Source organism: Macaca fascicularis, chromosome 6 (genome assembly GCF_037993035.2).
Source record: "Macaca fascicularis isolate 582-1 chromosome 6, T2T-MFA8v1.1".
NCBI lineage: Eukaryota > Metazoa > Chordata > Mammalia > Primates > Cercopithecidae > Macaca > Macaca fascicularis.
In genome coordinates this window covers 82885368-82901895 of record NC_088380.1, presented here as the reverse complement: position 1 = coordinate 82901895, position 16528 = coordinate 82885368, and the positions used below count along the sequence as shown (strand labels likewise).

Genomic DNA, 16528 nt, shown 5'->3' with positions numbered 1-16528 from the left:
AACGATTGTTAAGATGTAGGTAGGTGAATGGACACGGGGAGCAGGACGTTTTGGGCATGGGGAGTGAGCAGGGATGTAGGAAGAGGAAGTGAAGGTGTGTTCTGAGCATGTTGACTAGGCCTGTCCAGCCTTTGGTGTTCAAAGAGGCACGCAAGACCACAGGAGAAATGGGGCACATCTTCCTGGAGCATTCATTTTGCTTGAATGTGTAGAAGGGAAAATAAACAATTTAACCAGTTAATAATTTAAAACATTGTTATATTAAAACAGGTAAATTATGGAACAGAATACAATTAACTTCATAGATTTTTTTTTTTTTAAAGTTCAAAATCTCAGGTTTCCATTGTTTTCTTTTGATCCTTCGATGGAAGAATTTTTGATTCTTTAAAAGAGATCAACTTTATTCCTTCATTCACAAAAATAGCCAAAGCAGCCGGGCATGGTGGCTCACGCCTGTAATATCAGCACTTTGAGAGGCCAAGGTGGGCGATCACCCGAGGTCAGGAGTTCGAGACCAGCTTGGCCAACATGGTGAAACCCCATCTGTACCAAAAATATTAAAAAATTAGCCAGGCATGGTGGTATGCACCTGTAGTCCCAGCTACTCAGAGGCTGAGGCAGAAGAATCGCTTGAACCTGTGAGGCGGAGGTTGCAGTGAGCTGAGATGGCTCCACTGCACTCCAGCCTGTGTGACACAGTGAGACTGTGTCTCAAAAAAAAAAAAAAAAAAAAGCAAAAGCAAATGGCAATCACAGTTGTCCATGGATTCTTACTTATATCGTGAGGCATGAGCTGTGGTTTCCCTTAGCTTTTTGTGGGCAGTGGCGAAGCAGTCTAGCATGTGGCCATGGGGTTTGCTTGGCTGTTAGATAGCCCTCTTCAGGTCCCAGGCCCTTTGGACCGATCATACTCGTCCTGTGCTTCTTGACACTGGCAAATCTTGATGATGGTTAATGTGACTCCCCGAAGGATGTGCCTCCATCCCATATGACAGATATGAGGTCTGTCTGTGCACAGGGCCATGGAGTCTGCACTCTTACTAAGAATGCACAGAGGCCTGGCTGCCTTGGTCTCCTGAGATAATGAAATTAAGAGTCTTCAGAAGCATTTCTTGAGTCTTCAATTTCGTCTCCTTTTTCACCTCCTAAGAATGACATTCCTGTCTCAGCTTTTTCTGGCCCCTGCTGTCTCTGGATTCTGGTCTTGTGAGGTTTCTTTGTTTGGGTTGTGAATCATTAGGCAATTTAGATAACAGATTCTGCTTTTCATAGGCAGAGGCAAACTCCTCTGGTTCAAAGCTGCCTTTGGCCTTTTCCCAGCTTTGAGAAAGCCGCATACAGCCTCTTCAAGCTTTTGTGGCATCAGAGGCCAAGCGGAGGCAGAATTGGTGGTGGGTGAAAGAGCCTCTACGCCTTTCTTTACCATCTCTGTTTTGATTTCTCTTCTTTCTGGTATGTGTTAGATTGACCTAAGATTTTCTTTGTTAGAACACCAAACTGCCCAGTGTTAAAGATAGTATTTTTATACTATAGTTATCTACTCATAAGTTGAAGGAATTAAGAAAATGGCTGGAAGAGCTCAGTTAATCAATACTAAATAGTTCCCTGGCCTTCATTATTCAGGGGAGAAAAAGGTGTGGGTCTGTGCTATTCAACACGCAGCCACTAGTCATACATGGCAATTGAGCATTTGAAATGTGGTAAAGTTGAATTGAGATGTGCTATAAGGGTGAATTTCAAAGACGATATGAAAAAAGAATGAAAAATAATATTTCCATAATTTTTATATGAATTACATAGTGAAAGGATAATATTTTTATATATTGGGTTGAATAAAATATTAAAATTAATTTCAGTCAGGCAGGCATGGTGGCTCATGCCTGCAATCGCAGAACTTGATCACTTGAGCCCAGGAATTAGAGACCAGCCTTGGAAACATGGTGAAACCCGTCTCTACAAAAAGATACAAAAATTAGCTGGGTGTGATGGCACATGCCTGTGGTCCTAGCTACTTGGGAGACTGAGGTGGGAGGATTGATTGAGCCAGGGAGGTCAAGGCTGCAGTGAGTGGTGATCATGCCACTGCACTCCAGCCTGGGCAACAGAGCAAGACCCTGTCTCAAAAAAAAAAGAATTTCAACAGTTTATTTTTATCTTTTCATGATCTGGCCACTAGAAGACTTTAAATTACATTTGTGGCTCACATTTTATTTCCATTAGACAGTGCTGCTTTAGATTGTAGCTTCATAATTGCAATAATTCATATCTCTTGAGAGTTCTCCAGGGATTATTTTGTTGAAGATTTTCTCTTTCAATGATCAGGCTGAGTGAGAATAACACATGGTAGACTGTAAGAGTCTTCAAGGCAAAAGCTGTGTCTGTTTAATGTACTTTGGAGGCAGGAGTGGTAAAGTCATTTTGCTTAGGAGACTCATAAACTGGCTTTGAAGGCAATTCCAAAACCAGTTTTGAGCATCATCTTTGAAATAAGGGTATTGCCTCCCAGTGACTCCACTGAAAGATACAAATTCATTTGGTTGCATAAGACTGGAGTTGGAATGTTAAAGAAAAAAAAAAGCAGGGGAAGCAAGTTTCATTTCTTATAGTCCATACCTCCAGTGGGGCCTCAGCATGTAGAAAGGCGCTTGGACAGGAACCATAATCATACCTATTGTTATTTCATCAATGCAGAGTGCAACATAATGGAGGCAGAAAGGGGAAAGAAAGCCTTTCCAGCTGCTTCAAAGAAAACTCAGTTCTTAACCTGTTTGCTGCGATGTGCTATCCTTTCCTCCTTGGTGCCAGAAGAGAAATTATTACAACATATAAAAAATAGGATTCTGGCCAGAAGAAAAATTATTGTAACATATAGCAAATAGGATTGTGGGATCCTGGATCAATATGTTATTCAGTACCCATATTGTAAAACATATTTTCTTTGAAATTTTCATCATTAGAAACTATATAGTTCAAATATATTCCCAAGGCTAATCCATCCATATTCAGGAATCTTTCTTTTTTGAGATTATAAAATCTTTCTATGGACAAACTCACGATTAGTAAAGTATTTCCCCATAAAATAGAAATAATCTTTTTTTCCAAAAAAGAGGGTTGTTATTATTAAGGTCTTTTAAAAATACTTTTTGTTCTGGAGCATCTTTATCTTCTACTTCTCTGGGGTAGGTTAGAAATAATCATCACCTTTTTTAAAATAGGGAAATAAACACAGGGAAGTTATTTGTTGAAAAGCACAGGGGACCAGTGCCAGAAATGGTTTGAAAATTTAGATCTTTTACTTTCCATTTCAGGTGCTGCAATCATAGTATCACACGGCTATGTGAATAGTAAAGTGTCTTTTTTACAACAGAACATACTGTTCTGAAAAGTGGAGAGGTGCATCTCATTTTTAGGGGCATTCCTTTTTCTTAAATTCTACCCTGTGCTTTGCTTAGTAATACAGTTATTTATAAAAATTTATAGAACTATAACAAACTATAACAGAGGTAAAGAAGAAGTCTCAATCTTGCTACTTCTTTCCTCCCAATAGTAATAAAAAAGATTTAGGCATCCTTGCTAGCTTCTCGGAGGCAAAGTCCCTGTGAAGCTATGAGACCTTCATTATCACATTCCCACTGCTTCGTCAGCTTATATTTGTGAGGAATTTGATCAGTTTTATTGCTGTATATGACTGGAAGCGAATGGCATTTATTTTCTCTGCAGGAATTTGTTTGCTTTTTTCCTTGGGTGGCTATTCCTTTGTTGATAATATTTTCCCAAGTCTTGAAGCACTAATTGATTTTGGGACTTAAGCAAGATCACTTTTTACATTGAATGCATAAACTGTATTCCTGTGGATTAGGGCACGGTCTGTGTAGCCATGAACTGGAGATCCTGCTGAGAATTGTAAATGAGGAATAAATTATGGGTCATGATAATAAGGTGTTCCAAGTCTCCAGATTCAGACAGGAGCAGACATAAACAGCCTCTTCCTTGGAGATATGCAACCAGTCAGCCAAGGTGTGTTTTCTTAAGCATTCAGGCCTTGAAAAATGTATGGAACTTTGAGAATATGTTTGCAGGTGTAAAAATAATGGTTGCTGGATCTTTCTCCCTGTCATGTATATATACAATGTGTAGAGAGTAAGAGACACATTTTGGAAAAGAAAAATGATTTTAAATGTTGGTGTTTCAGAACAATGCTTTGATTTTAAAATTACATGTCATTATCTCAACCCCAATTCATTCTATTCCCTGAAGGACATTCTCCTTGCTCACTTACTATTCTTAGCTTTGGGCATATATTGCTCATCATAGGAACTTGGTAATAAACCTAGATTTAATCCTAACTCAGAGAACACATGAGGAATTTATATCACTTTTTAACTTCAAAGACTGCCTAAGTCAAATGACAGATAGGGAAATGTACCAAAAAGATGCCAGGTCCAGTCAATATAGAATTCCTTGGAAAATATTGTTAATAGTAGACTCAACTTGGCATGTTGGGAAGGGAGAAGGTGGGAAGCCAAAGCTGAACAAAGCCATAGCTAGGAGGCTGAGCTGGCTGTAGGACAGGCTCCAGAAAATTGACAAGGAGTCTGACTTATAATGGCCAAGTAGACATGGCAAGTTTAGGACCCGTGTTGGAGAGACTGTGTAGCACAATGATTAAATCGGAATAGAGGCTCTGTAATTGCACAGACCTGAGACTCGGGCCCCCATTCCACAACTTACTAATTTGGTGACTATGGATAAATTACTTTTCTGAGCATCTGTTTTGTTATCTGCAAAATAGGGACAAAGCTTACTCATAGGACTATTGTGAGGATTAAATGAGAGATTTCACATAAAGCACCTAGCACCAGGCCTGGCATAAGCAGGAATTTAAGAAATACAGCTATTGTTATTTCATCATCATCATCATCACTATCTGGGCTTTTGCCATTTTGCACTGGTTGGTGAGGAGACTGCAGCAGTAATCTCTGGGCAATTACAAATATTATATCCATGTTTATGTTCCATAGGTCCAGGAAGAAGCAGGATCATATTCAGCCATGCTTTATGGACAGAGCCCAGCACCCCCGGAAAAGGAGGTTCATAAGGGCTGGGCAGGCCTTGGGACCTTGCTTTCGGGAAACTGGAATGCACATTTGGAAAGCAGGCGGATGCCCACACATAATACTGTAGGGTAGCAGTGAAAGCTATAGACTCAACATGAAGCTGTCAGTCCCTAGGGCCTGAGCAGAGCTGAACCTATTCATTGAAGTCCTCAGAATTCACAACTGGGCGGAATTGGGGCAGGCAGGAGCTAATGACTCAATAGCCAATTGCTGTCTTTAAATCTTACTGAAGTTCTTAAAAACTATTGAATGGCAGCATTCTAGTTTTAAGTCTTTTCCAGAATGTGAGGTAGGTATGTTAGTCTCTATTTTTCAGATGATGACATGAGCTTAAGGGACTGTGATCCATAGTTAAAGCAAAAGCCACAATTGCATCCTTCAGCTCCAGGTTTTCATTTAGGGACCACACTTATTAAGACAGTGTCTGTTGTAGACACCTCTGTGCATCACTGCAGATTCTTGAAGCACCATATTTTGTTCTAGCTGCTGCTATGGTAACTGGGTCAGAGCAGACTTTGGTGAGTTTCTCACAGGGGCAATCACAGTGCCTTGCCCTGAGCCCATGTTTTCTGACACTGAGGGACTCGCATGTGCATAGCCCAGGTGTGCTGGGAGTCAGTGCCCATGGGGCCACACTTACTCTTTGGGAACCAGTGGATACATGTTTCCCCCATTAATCCCCCAGCTGTGAGATGAACCTTATTGGAATTCTCAAAGGGTCCCAGTGAGATGGAGCATGAGCCACCTGTGGCAGTGGCCAGCCAACTTGATAACACATCCAGGTGTTGCTTTTTGCCTCCCTCCCTGTTTGGCTCTCCCAGCCTTTCTCTCCTGCTCTCTGGGATCATTTCCAACATAAACTACCTGCATGCAAACTTCTGTCTTTGGCCCAAGCAAAGACAATTTCAAAAAGCATTTCCTCATAGTCGCATGTTCATACTGACTCCCTTGTCCTCACCAACTCACTGCATGTTGGAGCTTGAAAGATTAAGAATCTGTTATTATAGGCCAGGCGTAGTGGCTCATGCCTGTAATCCCAGCACTTTGGGAGGCCGAGGTGGGAGGATCATGAGGTCAGGAGATGGAGACCATCCTGGTCAACATGGTGAAACCCCGTCACTGCCCAGGGGCAGCTCCAGAAATGATAAGAACCAAGGCCTGGAATCAGGGATATCAAGAGTCAGCTTGGTACTTTACCTCACTGTGGCTGAGCTGGTGCTTAAGCTGCAAGAAAAAGTCCCCTTTACAATTCCCTCTCCTTTTCTCAAGCAGAAGGCTTCCCTCCTCATAGGCACCACAGCTGGGAATGTGCTGGGTCACACCTGAAGCCAGCCTGGCTCTGAATCCTGTTCAAGGCCTACTGCAAGTACTACCTGGGTATTGCTGCTGACCTGAGTCTCACAGTGTATCTTTCTACCCCTCACTTCCATCCTGTCTCCTGTTTGAAGTGTTCCTCAGATGACTGCACAGTAATCTTATTCCAGATAAATGACTTCATCCAGAGTTCACTTTTAAATAATAATTTATTTTATTTTTTATTAGAGACAGGGTCTTGCTATGTTGCTCAGACTAGTCTTGAACTCCTGGGCTCAAGCGATCCTCCATCTCGGCCTTCCAAAGTGCTGGCATTACAGGTGTGAGCCACCACATCCAGCCTATTTTATTTTTGAACCAACAGTGCATGAAGTACAAACTTTTAAAATGACAAGAGCATCTGAATGAAAAGGAAGTCTGCCTCCCTCCAGCCACCCAATTTCTTTTCCCAGAGAACACGCTCGTTACCCTTTCCAGAATTCATTTGTAGCAGGTGGCTCCTCTGTCCCAATTCCCTCCTCCTATCTCTTGGGGGTTGGGATGTGAAGCTGGGCTTTTTTTCCCTGAAAATGCGTTCTTGCTTCCTAGGACACTGGCTTGCTAAACAGGAGTCTGGGAACTTAGCAGCAACTGCAAACCAGCCAGTACTCTGAATTCAGATGAGAGCTTTGTGGTTGCCTTATTGGAAAGCCCTTGACTCCTGGGCTTCTAGAGGTGTATATCTCCCAAAATCTCTGCAGTTCTTTTAGGGGTAAGTGAACGCTTCACTTCTTCATCTATTAGAAAATTATTCTCTCGGCCAGGTGCAGTGGCTCATGCCTGTAATCCCAGCACTTTGGGAGGCCGAGGCAGGCAGATAACAAGGTCAGGAGTTCGAGACCAGCCTGACCAACATGGTGGAAACCCCGTCTCTACTAAAAATACAAAAATTAGCTGTGTGGTGGCGCGTGCCTGTAATCCCAGTTACTCAAGAGGCTGAGGCTGGAGAATCGCTTGAATCTGGGAGGTGGAGGTTGCAGTGAGCCGAGATCATGCCACTGCATTCCAGCCTGAGTGACAGAGCGAGACTCCCTCTCAAAAAATAAATAATAAATAAATAAATAAATAAATCACTCTCTCCGTGGTTCCTCAGTGCAGGGCTCCACACTAAGCACACAAAAGTCAATCAAACTTGTCCAAACTCCCTTGGGTATTTGGACCATACGTGAACTCTGCCTGAAGTCTAGTCCCAGGCTAGCTACTGGCACTGGCAGCCTCTCCACGTTCAAGAACCACAGGGATGTTGCAAGTGCGCTGATGTGTGTGGTAAGTAGACACTGATGGAATAAGGACTATGTGGTCCCCACAGCTTTCCCTGTCACGATCACTCTCTAGTGTGGGTCACAGGTTCACCGGTATGTCAGCTAACATGCTGTATAAAGTCGCAGCAGGTGAGGCCATGAGGGAATATTGAGCTCCATTCTCTCTGCAACTCTACCTTCTTCTCTCAGATTGGAGAGTGGGGTTCCTAGCTTCCTGTATTGAAATTGTACCCAATCAATAGGAAATCTCACACTTTTGGAAAATCCCAAATCGTAATTGACTCTGTTCCTTCTCCTCTACGACCAGTACTCAACTGCAGCATGTTCTGTTGGTGTTGTCATGCAGAAGAGAAAGGATTAATGAGGGTAACTTTCATCAGCACAGGGGTGAAACAAATGAAAAAAATGTTCAGGCACTTAATGCATCTGTGAAAACCTAATTAGCACCCCTTTACGGTTATAATTTCTAATTACTTTTTGAACTGAGAAAAAATGTTTTTGCTAATTAGATAATTATTAAAAATGTCTGAAGAAGAGTTACTTAATTTAATAAATCGCTGTTATTCTAACATTTTAGAAAATCAGGCATTAAGAAGGTCTTGAAAGATTCTAATTTTCAGAAATACCATATTGGGTTGAGAGGTCTTTAGATGTGTGTATGTGCATGCGTGCGTGCGTGTGTGTGTGTGCGTGCACATGAAATTGAGATTTTTGCCACCTAAAATTTATGAGACTAATGTCAGTTGTTAGCAATAGAGGAAACTGGACTTGGGACATAAGGAAACTTTCTGCAACTTTGCTGTATATCTAAAACTATTCTAAAATAAGGAATTTATTTTTTTCAATGTAAGAAAGTCCCTTAAAATCACATTTGATACATTCTGCAATAAACTGAATTGAAACATCCCTGAAAAGTTTCTATAAAGTTTAATTCCACGTGGAAAATAACTTAATAAAAAAACCTGACAATGTGTTGCCTTCCTAAAGCTTCTGACTTCAGCTAACAGAAGTATTAAGAGTGGCGGTTTTCACAGGTATGTAATAATGCCATCAGAAATCCCTAATGTGCAAGTATATTAACTATACAATTACATGTCAAATATTTAGTAGCTATATTTAGAAGAAGATACAATTCCTAAGAGAAGCAATAAGCCTACTATTTACTAATAAGTCTATTTTCTACACCTCAGTCAAATTTATAGTTAAAAACTAGAATGAGTTGTGTTTAGGGTTGAAAGCCTGTCTCATGATGCTGATGGGCCAGCGTAAGGAAGTGTGGTGACCGTTTTACTTGTGTCTGTCTCTTGGTCTGGTCCCTTATAAGTTTCTAAGAAATTAACTGATGGTGGCCAAATTTGATTGAAGTGTATCTGGTTTTCCTTGATTCCCCCTTGAACCTGTGGTTTAATATTCCACTTTTAAACATAACTGCAGGCTGGGTACAGTGGCTCACTCCTGTAATCCCAGTACTTTGGGAGGCCGAGGCGAGTGGATCACTTGAGGTCAGGAATTCGAGACCAGCCTGGCCAACATGGCAAAACCCCGTCTTTACTGAAAGCACAAAAATTAGCTGGGCGTGGTGGCACACAACTGTAAAGGCTGAGGCATGAGAATCACTTCAACCCAGGAGGCAGAAGTTGCAATGAGCCAAGATTGTGCCACCACACTCCAGCTTGGATGATAGAGCAAGACTGTCTCAATAAGATAAAATAAAATAAAACAAACATAATTGCATTTTAAAAAGCCAGTGATTTAATTGAGAAAAATGCATAGCTCAGACAAAAAAGAAAAAAAGATTTCAGATGGGCATGTATCCTATCATATAAATAAATTTCAATAAAATTAAGTAGGTAGGTTATACAGATAATGAGAGAGAAGTAACGACAATCACAAAATTTGAGTTAACGTTCCTTTGTGCTTTATGTATTTAGCTTAAGTTTTTCTTGACAACAGAAAACTATAGGAATATAGTTAATATAGTCTGTAATTTAAAAGGAACTTTGGCACAGTATATCCTACTACGTAATATTGTATTAGAGAGGGCCTTTGAACTTGAGCTTCCTCTGCCTAGAGCTCCCTTCATCCCGACCTGACAAGGTTGACTCCTGGTCATTTTAATTCTCAGCTCAGAAGTCAACTCCTCTTTATCTTCTGTATCCGCTCCCTTTTCCCTCATGGTCTGCGCCATCACAGTGTTTGGTTTCTGTCCTGGCACTTACCACAGTGGGAATTCTCTCAATGTTTATTATTTGCTTTCCTTATTTATCACCTGTCTCTTTCACCAGAATTCAGCTTTATAGGAGCAGGGACCTTGTCTGTCTTGTTCACCACTATATCATTCCCTGTACTTGGAACACTGGCACATAGCAGGTTGATAAGTTAAAGTTTCACATTGAAATACATGTGTGTATGTATCTATGTATTTATAATTACTGGCAGAAACAGGCCAAAAACATCCTCCAGTTACTAACTGGAGGATGAATGAATAACAACCTCCAGTTACTAAACCTTTGTCTCATTCTTTGCTCCATTCCAGATTTTCTTACACACTTGTATTGCTTTTAGGACATGATAAATGATACAACTTAATAGGAAAATGATAAATCTCAAGGAGAAAACTTGCATTAATGTAACATTTAATCTGCAGAACAAATTGATGTTTTAGCTTCCTTCTTATCTTTTCGTTTTTATCAATAAGAGAAAGATGCCTTTGGGGATGGGAAGGAAACAGAGGATCTTGAGGTAGGATTCCCAGGGGTCCTCATCTCAATGACCTCTTGTTCTACCTACATTTTCCCAGAAGACAGGCAAGTTTAGTGTTTTACCACATTAACGCAGAAATCTGATTAAGTCTGTTCTCCACTTTAGACTAAAGAAAGTTTGTGTGCCCAGGCCCAGTCTCCTTTCTTCTGGAATGGAACAGGCCAGGAAGGATTTCTAGTCCTTTGTTCTCTTTCTCTCAGTAGTCAGGGCACCTGGCCATGGCTTCGCCTCTTATCTTGCCTTTGAACTTGCATGGGAAGCTGTCATAGACCTCCTTCTGAGAGCCTTATAAGAAATGTAAGATAGAGTGTGTGATTATTATCAGCTGTTCACATGTGAGATGTAGGTATCTTGGATATTTTGGATTTTATAGAAGTCATGCCCACTTACCACATGTTATATTCATCCAGAACTTCAGTAATTTTACAATGAATCATTGATCTTAAGGAAGACTTGTAATAAATGCTAATCTCAGAGCATTAATGAAGACACAAACTAAGACTACATAAAGGCTGTACAGGTTGAGCATCCCTAACCTGAAAATCTACAATCTGAAATGCTCCAAAATCTGGAACTTCTTGAGCCAACATGATGCCACAAGTAGAAGCTTCTACACATGACTTTCTTTGACTAGTCGCATTCAAACTGCAGTCAAACTTTGTTTCATGCACAAAATTATTTAAAATATTGTATAAAATTACCTTCAGGCTATGTGTATATGAAACATAAATGAATTTCGTGTTTAGACTTGAGTCCCAGCCCCAAGATATATCATTACGTATATGAAAATATCCCCCCAAAAATTTAAATCCCAAACACTTCTGGTCTCAAGCGTTTTGGACAAGGAGTACTCAACCTGTAGTATCCACTTAGATCTGGTAGGTGTCAGCTTCCATTTTACCTTCTTATTCATACCCTCACTCTCCTTTTCTTTTTTCCCCCACATTAATGTAATATCCATATTTAGTAGAAAACCTATTTGGCCTTTTTCACTATTGCCTGTAGGACATCTTTTCTTTTAGTGTATAGAGTTAGCTTGCCTCCGACTGACTTTAACAACGTGCTTTCCTAATCGTGATCCTCAAGGAAGATAGTCTTTTCCTGGAATCACTGGTTTTCCTTTTAGTTACATTATCAATGCAGCTCAGAAAAGTCCTGATGTAGTGACTGATGAAACTTAAAAAATAGGAATAGTAAAAAGCCAAGGGCCTAGAAATTGTGTCAATTTTAATTGATAAGAGATGGCAGCAGTAGTTAGTTGGTCAAGTAATTATCAAATAACCAGTTATCCAGGAAATGACTGGGAAACAGCAATCAAGCTGATTGTGCATTGATAGTGAAAACCAGATTGGTTTGACAACAGGGAAACTTTCTGCCAGAATTAAATTATGTCTCTTCTAGACAAAAATACACACATACGGAACAAGGAGCAAGCTCAAAAACTAAAGAAAGTAGCCCATTGCCTGGCAAATTACTAAAAAATTAATGGGAACATTTAATGTCCATAAGACTTTCATGAAGCCAGGTGCGGTGGCTCACGCCTATAAATCCCAGCACTTTGGGAGGCTGAGGCAGGCAGATCACTTGCGTCCGGAGTTCTAGAACAGCCTGGCCAACATGGTGAAACCCTATCTCTACTAAAAATACAAAAATTAGCTGGGCCTGGTGGCAGGTGCCTGTAGTCCCAGCTACTTGGGAGGCTGAAGCAGGAGAATCGCTTGAACCTGGGAGGCAGAGGTTGTAGTGAGCTGAGATCATGCACTCCAGCCTGAGTAACAGAATGAGACTCTGTCTCAAAAACAAAGACTTTCATGAAATAAAATGAATAATGAGGTATCCTTAGCATCATCTGATGACTCTGAGTATTTGTTGGACTGTTCCATTCTGATACGTGGGCCATTCTGTCCAACAAGGTGTGGCATTGAGAAGGATTGGTGGTCACATTAAGGGCTGGTTTTGTTTTATATTGTTAAATAATAGACTCTGAAATGTTACTTTTCTCTCTAAAACAAGGTAGTACTTCCTAGTTCATTTCTTTCTTCTTTGTAAATTAACATTTAAAATAATGCTTTCTAACTTTTGGATGACCAGATTAGACTTTATTATACAATAAACCACACTGATTTTAGATTTAAAGTCAGTTTTTGAAAGAAATCCTTATTATTTGTTCATTAATTTTAATTAAAAATTTAATAATGTTTCTGATAAAAAATATTAATATATGGATGCTAGGCACAGTGGTTCATGCTTGTCATCCCAGCACTTTGGGAGGCTGAGGCAGGAGGATTACTTGAGGCCAGGAATTTGAGACCAGCCTGAGCAACACAGTGAGACCCCGTCTTGAAAAAATTTTTTAAAATATTAGCTGGGTATGGTGGCACATATCTGTAATCCCAGGTACTCAGGAGGCTGAGGTGAGAAGATGGCTTGAGCCCAGGAGTTTGAGGTTCCAGTGAACTATGATTGCACCACTGCACTCCTGCCTGGGTGATAAAGTGGTACCGTGTCTCCAAAAAAAAAAAAAAACAACAGTATTGAAAGGCATAAAGAGGAAAATGTGAATTATTATTATTCTACTCCTAAGGTTAAATATTTAACCTTTTATAGTGAAAATTTTTCTGACACTAAAAAATTTTTTAAAAACATGAGTTTTAGCAATAGCAGTCATCTTAAGAAATAATTATTTAGGTGACTACAGCTAGCAAAGAATTTTTTTTTTCCCCAGCTGAAATCTTAGGTACCTTAATGTGATACTTTGGTACAAACATGTACACATAGTGGCAGAAAATAATTGTGATGCATTAAGCTGGCAGGTCTGTGGATTTCAGCTCCAATCACAAATATGTAACACTGAGCCTGTATTGAAATATGGATCAAGAGGCTTTAACTCACTTTTGTAAAATAAAATGATAGGAGCCACATTTGTGTTTAATTATAGCATGAGAAACCTGAGAATCAAAAGAAATAAATAAGTTCCGTCACACAACAGGATAGTAAAAATACAAAGTCTACCTCACACTGCTGCATTTGGCTGTAACTTGGCCTACTTTATGAAACTCAAAGTGAATTAAAAACTACATTTTAAAAGCCTGGTTCTCATCACAGTTTTTGGCTGGTAGGGATAGGACTGGTGAAGGCAACTCTAGCTGACCAGGAAATCGTCTTCCAGAATCTCTCTTATTTACTGAGCCCTATCACCTAGCTTTGCGTGGGTTTTGAGTAACCATGAAAAAAAGCTCTTAAGTGATCAAAATGATACATTGATTCTTTCTTTCTAATGCTTTTTCAGCAAAGCTGCTTTAAAAATAATTTGTGATTGTCTATTTGGTTTTTATCAAGACATGGAAATGGATAGAGGTATTATGAATTGATCCCAAGAGGGAGAAATTCCTGTAAAATGTAGATGCATTGGTCACGTGGGGGAGAAGCTCCTGTATGACCTCTATTCCATATTATGAGTTCAAAACATACCTTCTCATGGGCCGTGTGACATCATGTTTGGTTGGGCAAAATGTCAGTGTTGCAGTGATTGGGATCAGTGCTGTGCTTCCTGACCCACCTGCTGCATTGGTAAACCTGAAACCACCGCAGCAAATATGTTTATTTGCTTTTCCCTAAAATGTGCTGTTCCTTTTTACCTCCTACAGATAAAACTGACAGGCCCTTTTCCTGCTAGCCAAAAACAGTGATGAGAACCAGGTGGAAGACACAGCTTTTAAAATGTAGTTTTAATTCACTTTGAGTCCCATAAAGTAGGTTGAGTCACAGACAAGCTGTGGGCTTCACCAAACCACTCCATGACCTCACTTTCCTTCTGGCAAACCTCTCCCAGTGCAATATGTTGATATCGTTGGTAGAGTATGAGAAACAGCTTGCTGGAGAAGAGCTTGCCTGTAATCTTGTAAGATTGCCAGACAACATCACTGTAGTCCATCTTTTTTTCCTTATGCTTCAATTTCCCATGGTCTTTGTGTACTACAATTATGTTAGTAACCAACCTCACTGGAACCACTTAGCTTGTAGATAGTGAAAGGTCTGTTTATATTAGAGGTAGTTTCAGAATTGATGAAAGCCTGTATTGACTTCTCAGTTTCTTAAAGTGGATATTTTGAATGAAACCACTGGAATCTCCAATGTGATAATTGACCTTACTGTTGTGTACTGAGATCTTTATTTTAGATTCTCCCCAAATACCACCTTTTTCTATTTTTAAAATTATTATTGCAAATTCAGTCAAATAGTATGATATAAAGAAATTTGGATGGGCTTCAGGAAAAGAGATTTAATTGTAGATTTGCCCCTAACTAGCTGTACAGCCTCTTGCATACCATTTAATCTATCTTGACCTCATTGTCTTTATATTGAGATTCTATGGTCCAGTCACGGGATTTCAAATCGCCATCCATAGAAAGCTGTGTCTCTCGTCTCTGTGATTCAACACTTCATCTTTTCTGCAGAGTAGAACAACTTGTAGGCAGGTTCATAATCTTCTCTGTACTTGGAAATCACCCAGAAAGCCCCCTTTCAAGTTTCTGATTGCCTAAGTTTTTTTTTTGTTTTTTTTTTCAGAGGGAGTCTCACTCTGTTCCCCAGGCTGGAGTGCAGTTGCGTGATCTCAGCTCACTGCAACCTCCGCCTCGCAGTTTCAAGCGATTCTAGTGCCTCAGCCTCCCGAGTAGCTGGAATTACAGGCGTGCGCCACCATGCCTGGCTAATTTTTGTATTTTTGGTAGAGACGGGGTTTCACCATGTTGGCCAGGCTGGTCTCAAACTCCTGACCTCAAGTGATCCACCCACGTTGGCCTCCCAAAGTGTGCCCAAGTAATTCTATAATGTAGCCAGTATAAGAACCACTGGTATCAGATGTAGACCCAGGGACTCATTATTATAAAACCTTCCCCTTTGCCATACCTTTTCATCCTTGAGTCAGGACAATTTTACCTTTCAGAAGGTAGCTACAGTACTTTCATAATTTACTCCTTGCCAAAGGCAAGGTACATCCATTTTCTCTGTGTGTGACTTCTGAATATTCTGCACTGATTCAATACCCCTTCGTTTTTTGCTTATTTTTTCATTCTCACCATTCAACCACACTTGATACTTGAATCACTTTTGTTGATTTAAAAGAACAACAACAAAAATACAGAGTAAGATCATTTGACTTTAAGGTATTAGCCATTAAGTCTCTTTCTGGAGCAGCAGTTCTCTAAGTATGGTCCCAGGAGCAGCAATATTGCTATCACCTGGAAACTTGTTATAAAGGCAAATTCTCAGGCCCCTCCCAGGACCAGAAGCTCTGGAGACAGATCCCAGCAATCTGCTTTCACAAGACCTCTAGGTGATTTGACACACTATTGCTTGAGAGCTGTTCTAGAGAGATTTTATATTTTCAGATAGTTAGATTTTTTAAAAAAAATTTAGTGTTCAGATATTTTTGAAGTAATCATTGTCTGAATTTACTTGGTCTAGAGATAGAAGAGATGTTCTATTTCTAAAGGGTATAGTTTCCAGCCCTACCCATCTTTTTATCCTTTAGAAGTTTTCATCTTCTTTTCTGCTCTTAGAAGACCTATCCATATCTCTCCTATTTTTACACTGAAATGTTAGTGTTACTTTCTATTATCGTGGAAACTTTGATAATCAATGCTATTTCAATGATATATTATGATGTGATGTAACAATAGATGGGGCAGCGACTAATACAACATTAATTTCTAATTCTTCATTTGTTTATTTTTATTGGACCTTCAGATGGCATTATTCTTACTTTAGAACACAGACACAGATTATTTTTTAGAGTTATTCTTAAACATGTGGAATTTAGTTATAATAAACTCAAAAGTTGCTCTTTTTAGAGGGAAAATTTTACTAAGTCAAGCACTCTCTGGAAAAAAAAATGTGTGAGCATAAGCTAATATCATAAATTAAATGATGAAGAAGAGGATAAGGGCACATGGTCCTAAGTGAGGAAACTTTGACCCAGAAACCTTTTGCAGTGACAGAAGTAGACCAAGAGTCCCAGTCTCCACGCTT

General features: G+C 39.9%; 1 protein-coding gene across 4 annotated transcripts in view; it reads left to right on the top strand.

Moving 5' to 3' along the window:
* The window catches only part of ARSB (arylsulfatase B), a 192796-nt gene that overhangs the window by 52561 nt on the left and 123707 nt on the right, over nucleotides 1–16528 (top strand). The window contains exon 5 of one of the 4 annotated variants that reach the window (XM_073993673.1): nucleotides 5022–5935. The exons of the other annotated variants lie outside the window; for them this stretch is intronic. Within the exon in view, the coding sequence (XP_073849774.1) occupies nucleotides 5022–5098 (77 nt within the window). The 3' untranslated portion in view covers nucleotides 5099–5935. Of the gene's footprint in view, nucleotides 1–5021; nucleotides 5936–16528 lie in introns of those variants that run through there. 4 annotated transcript variants of the gene reach the window in all.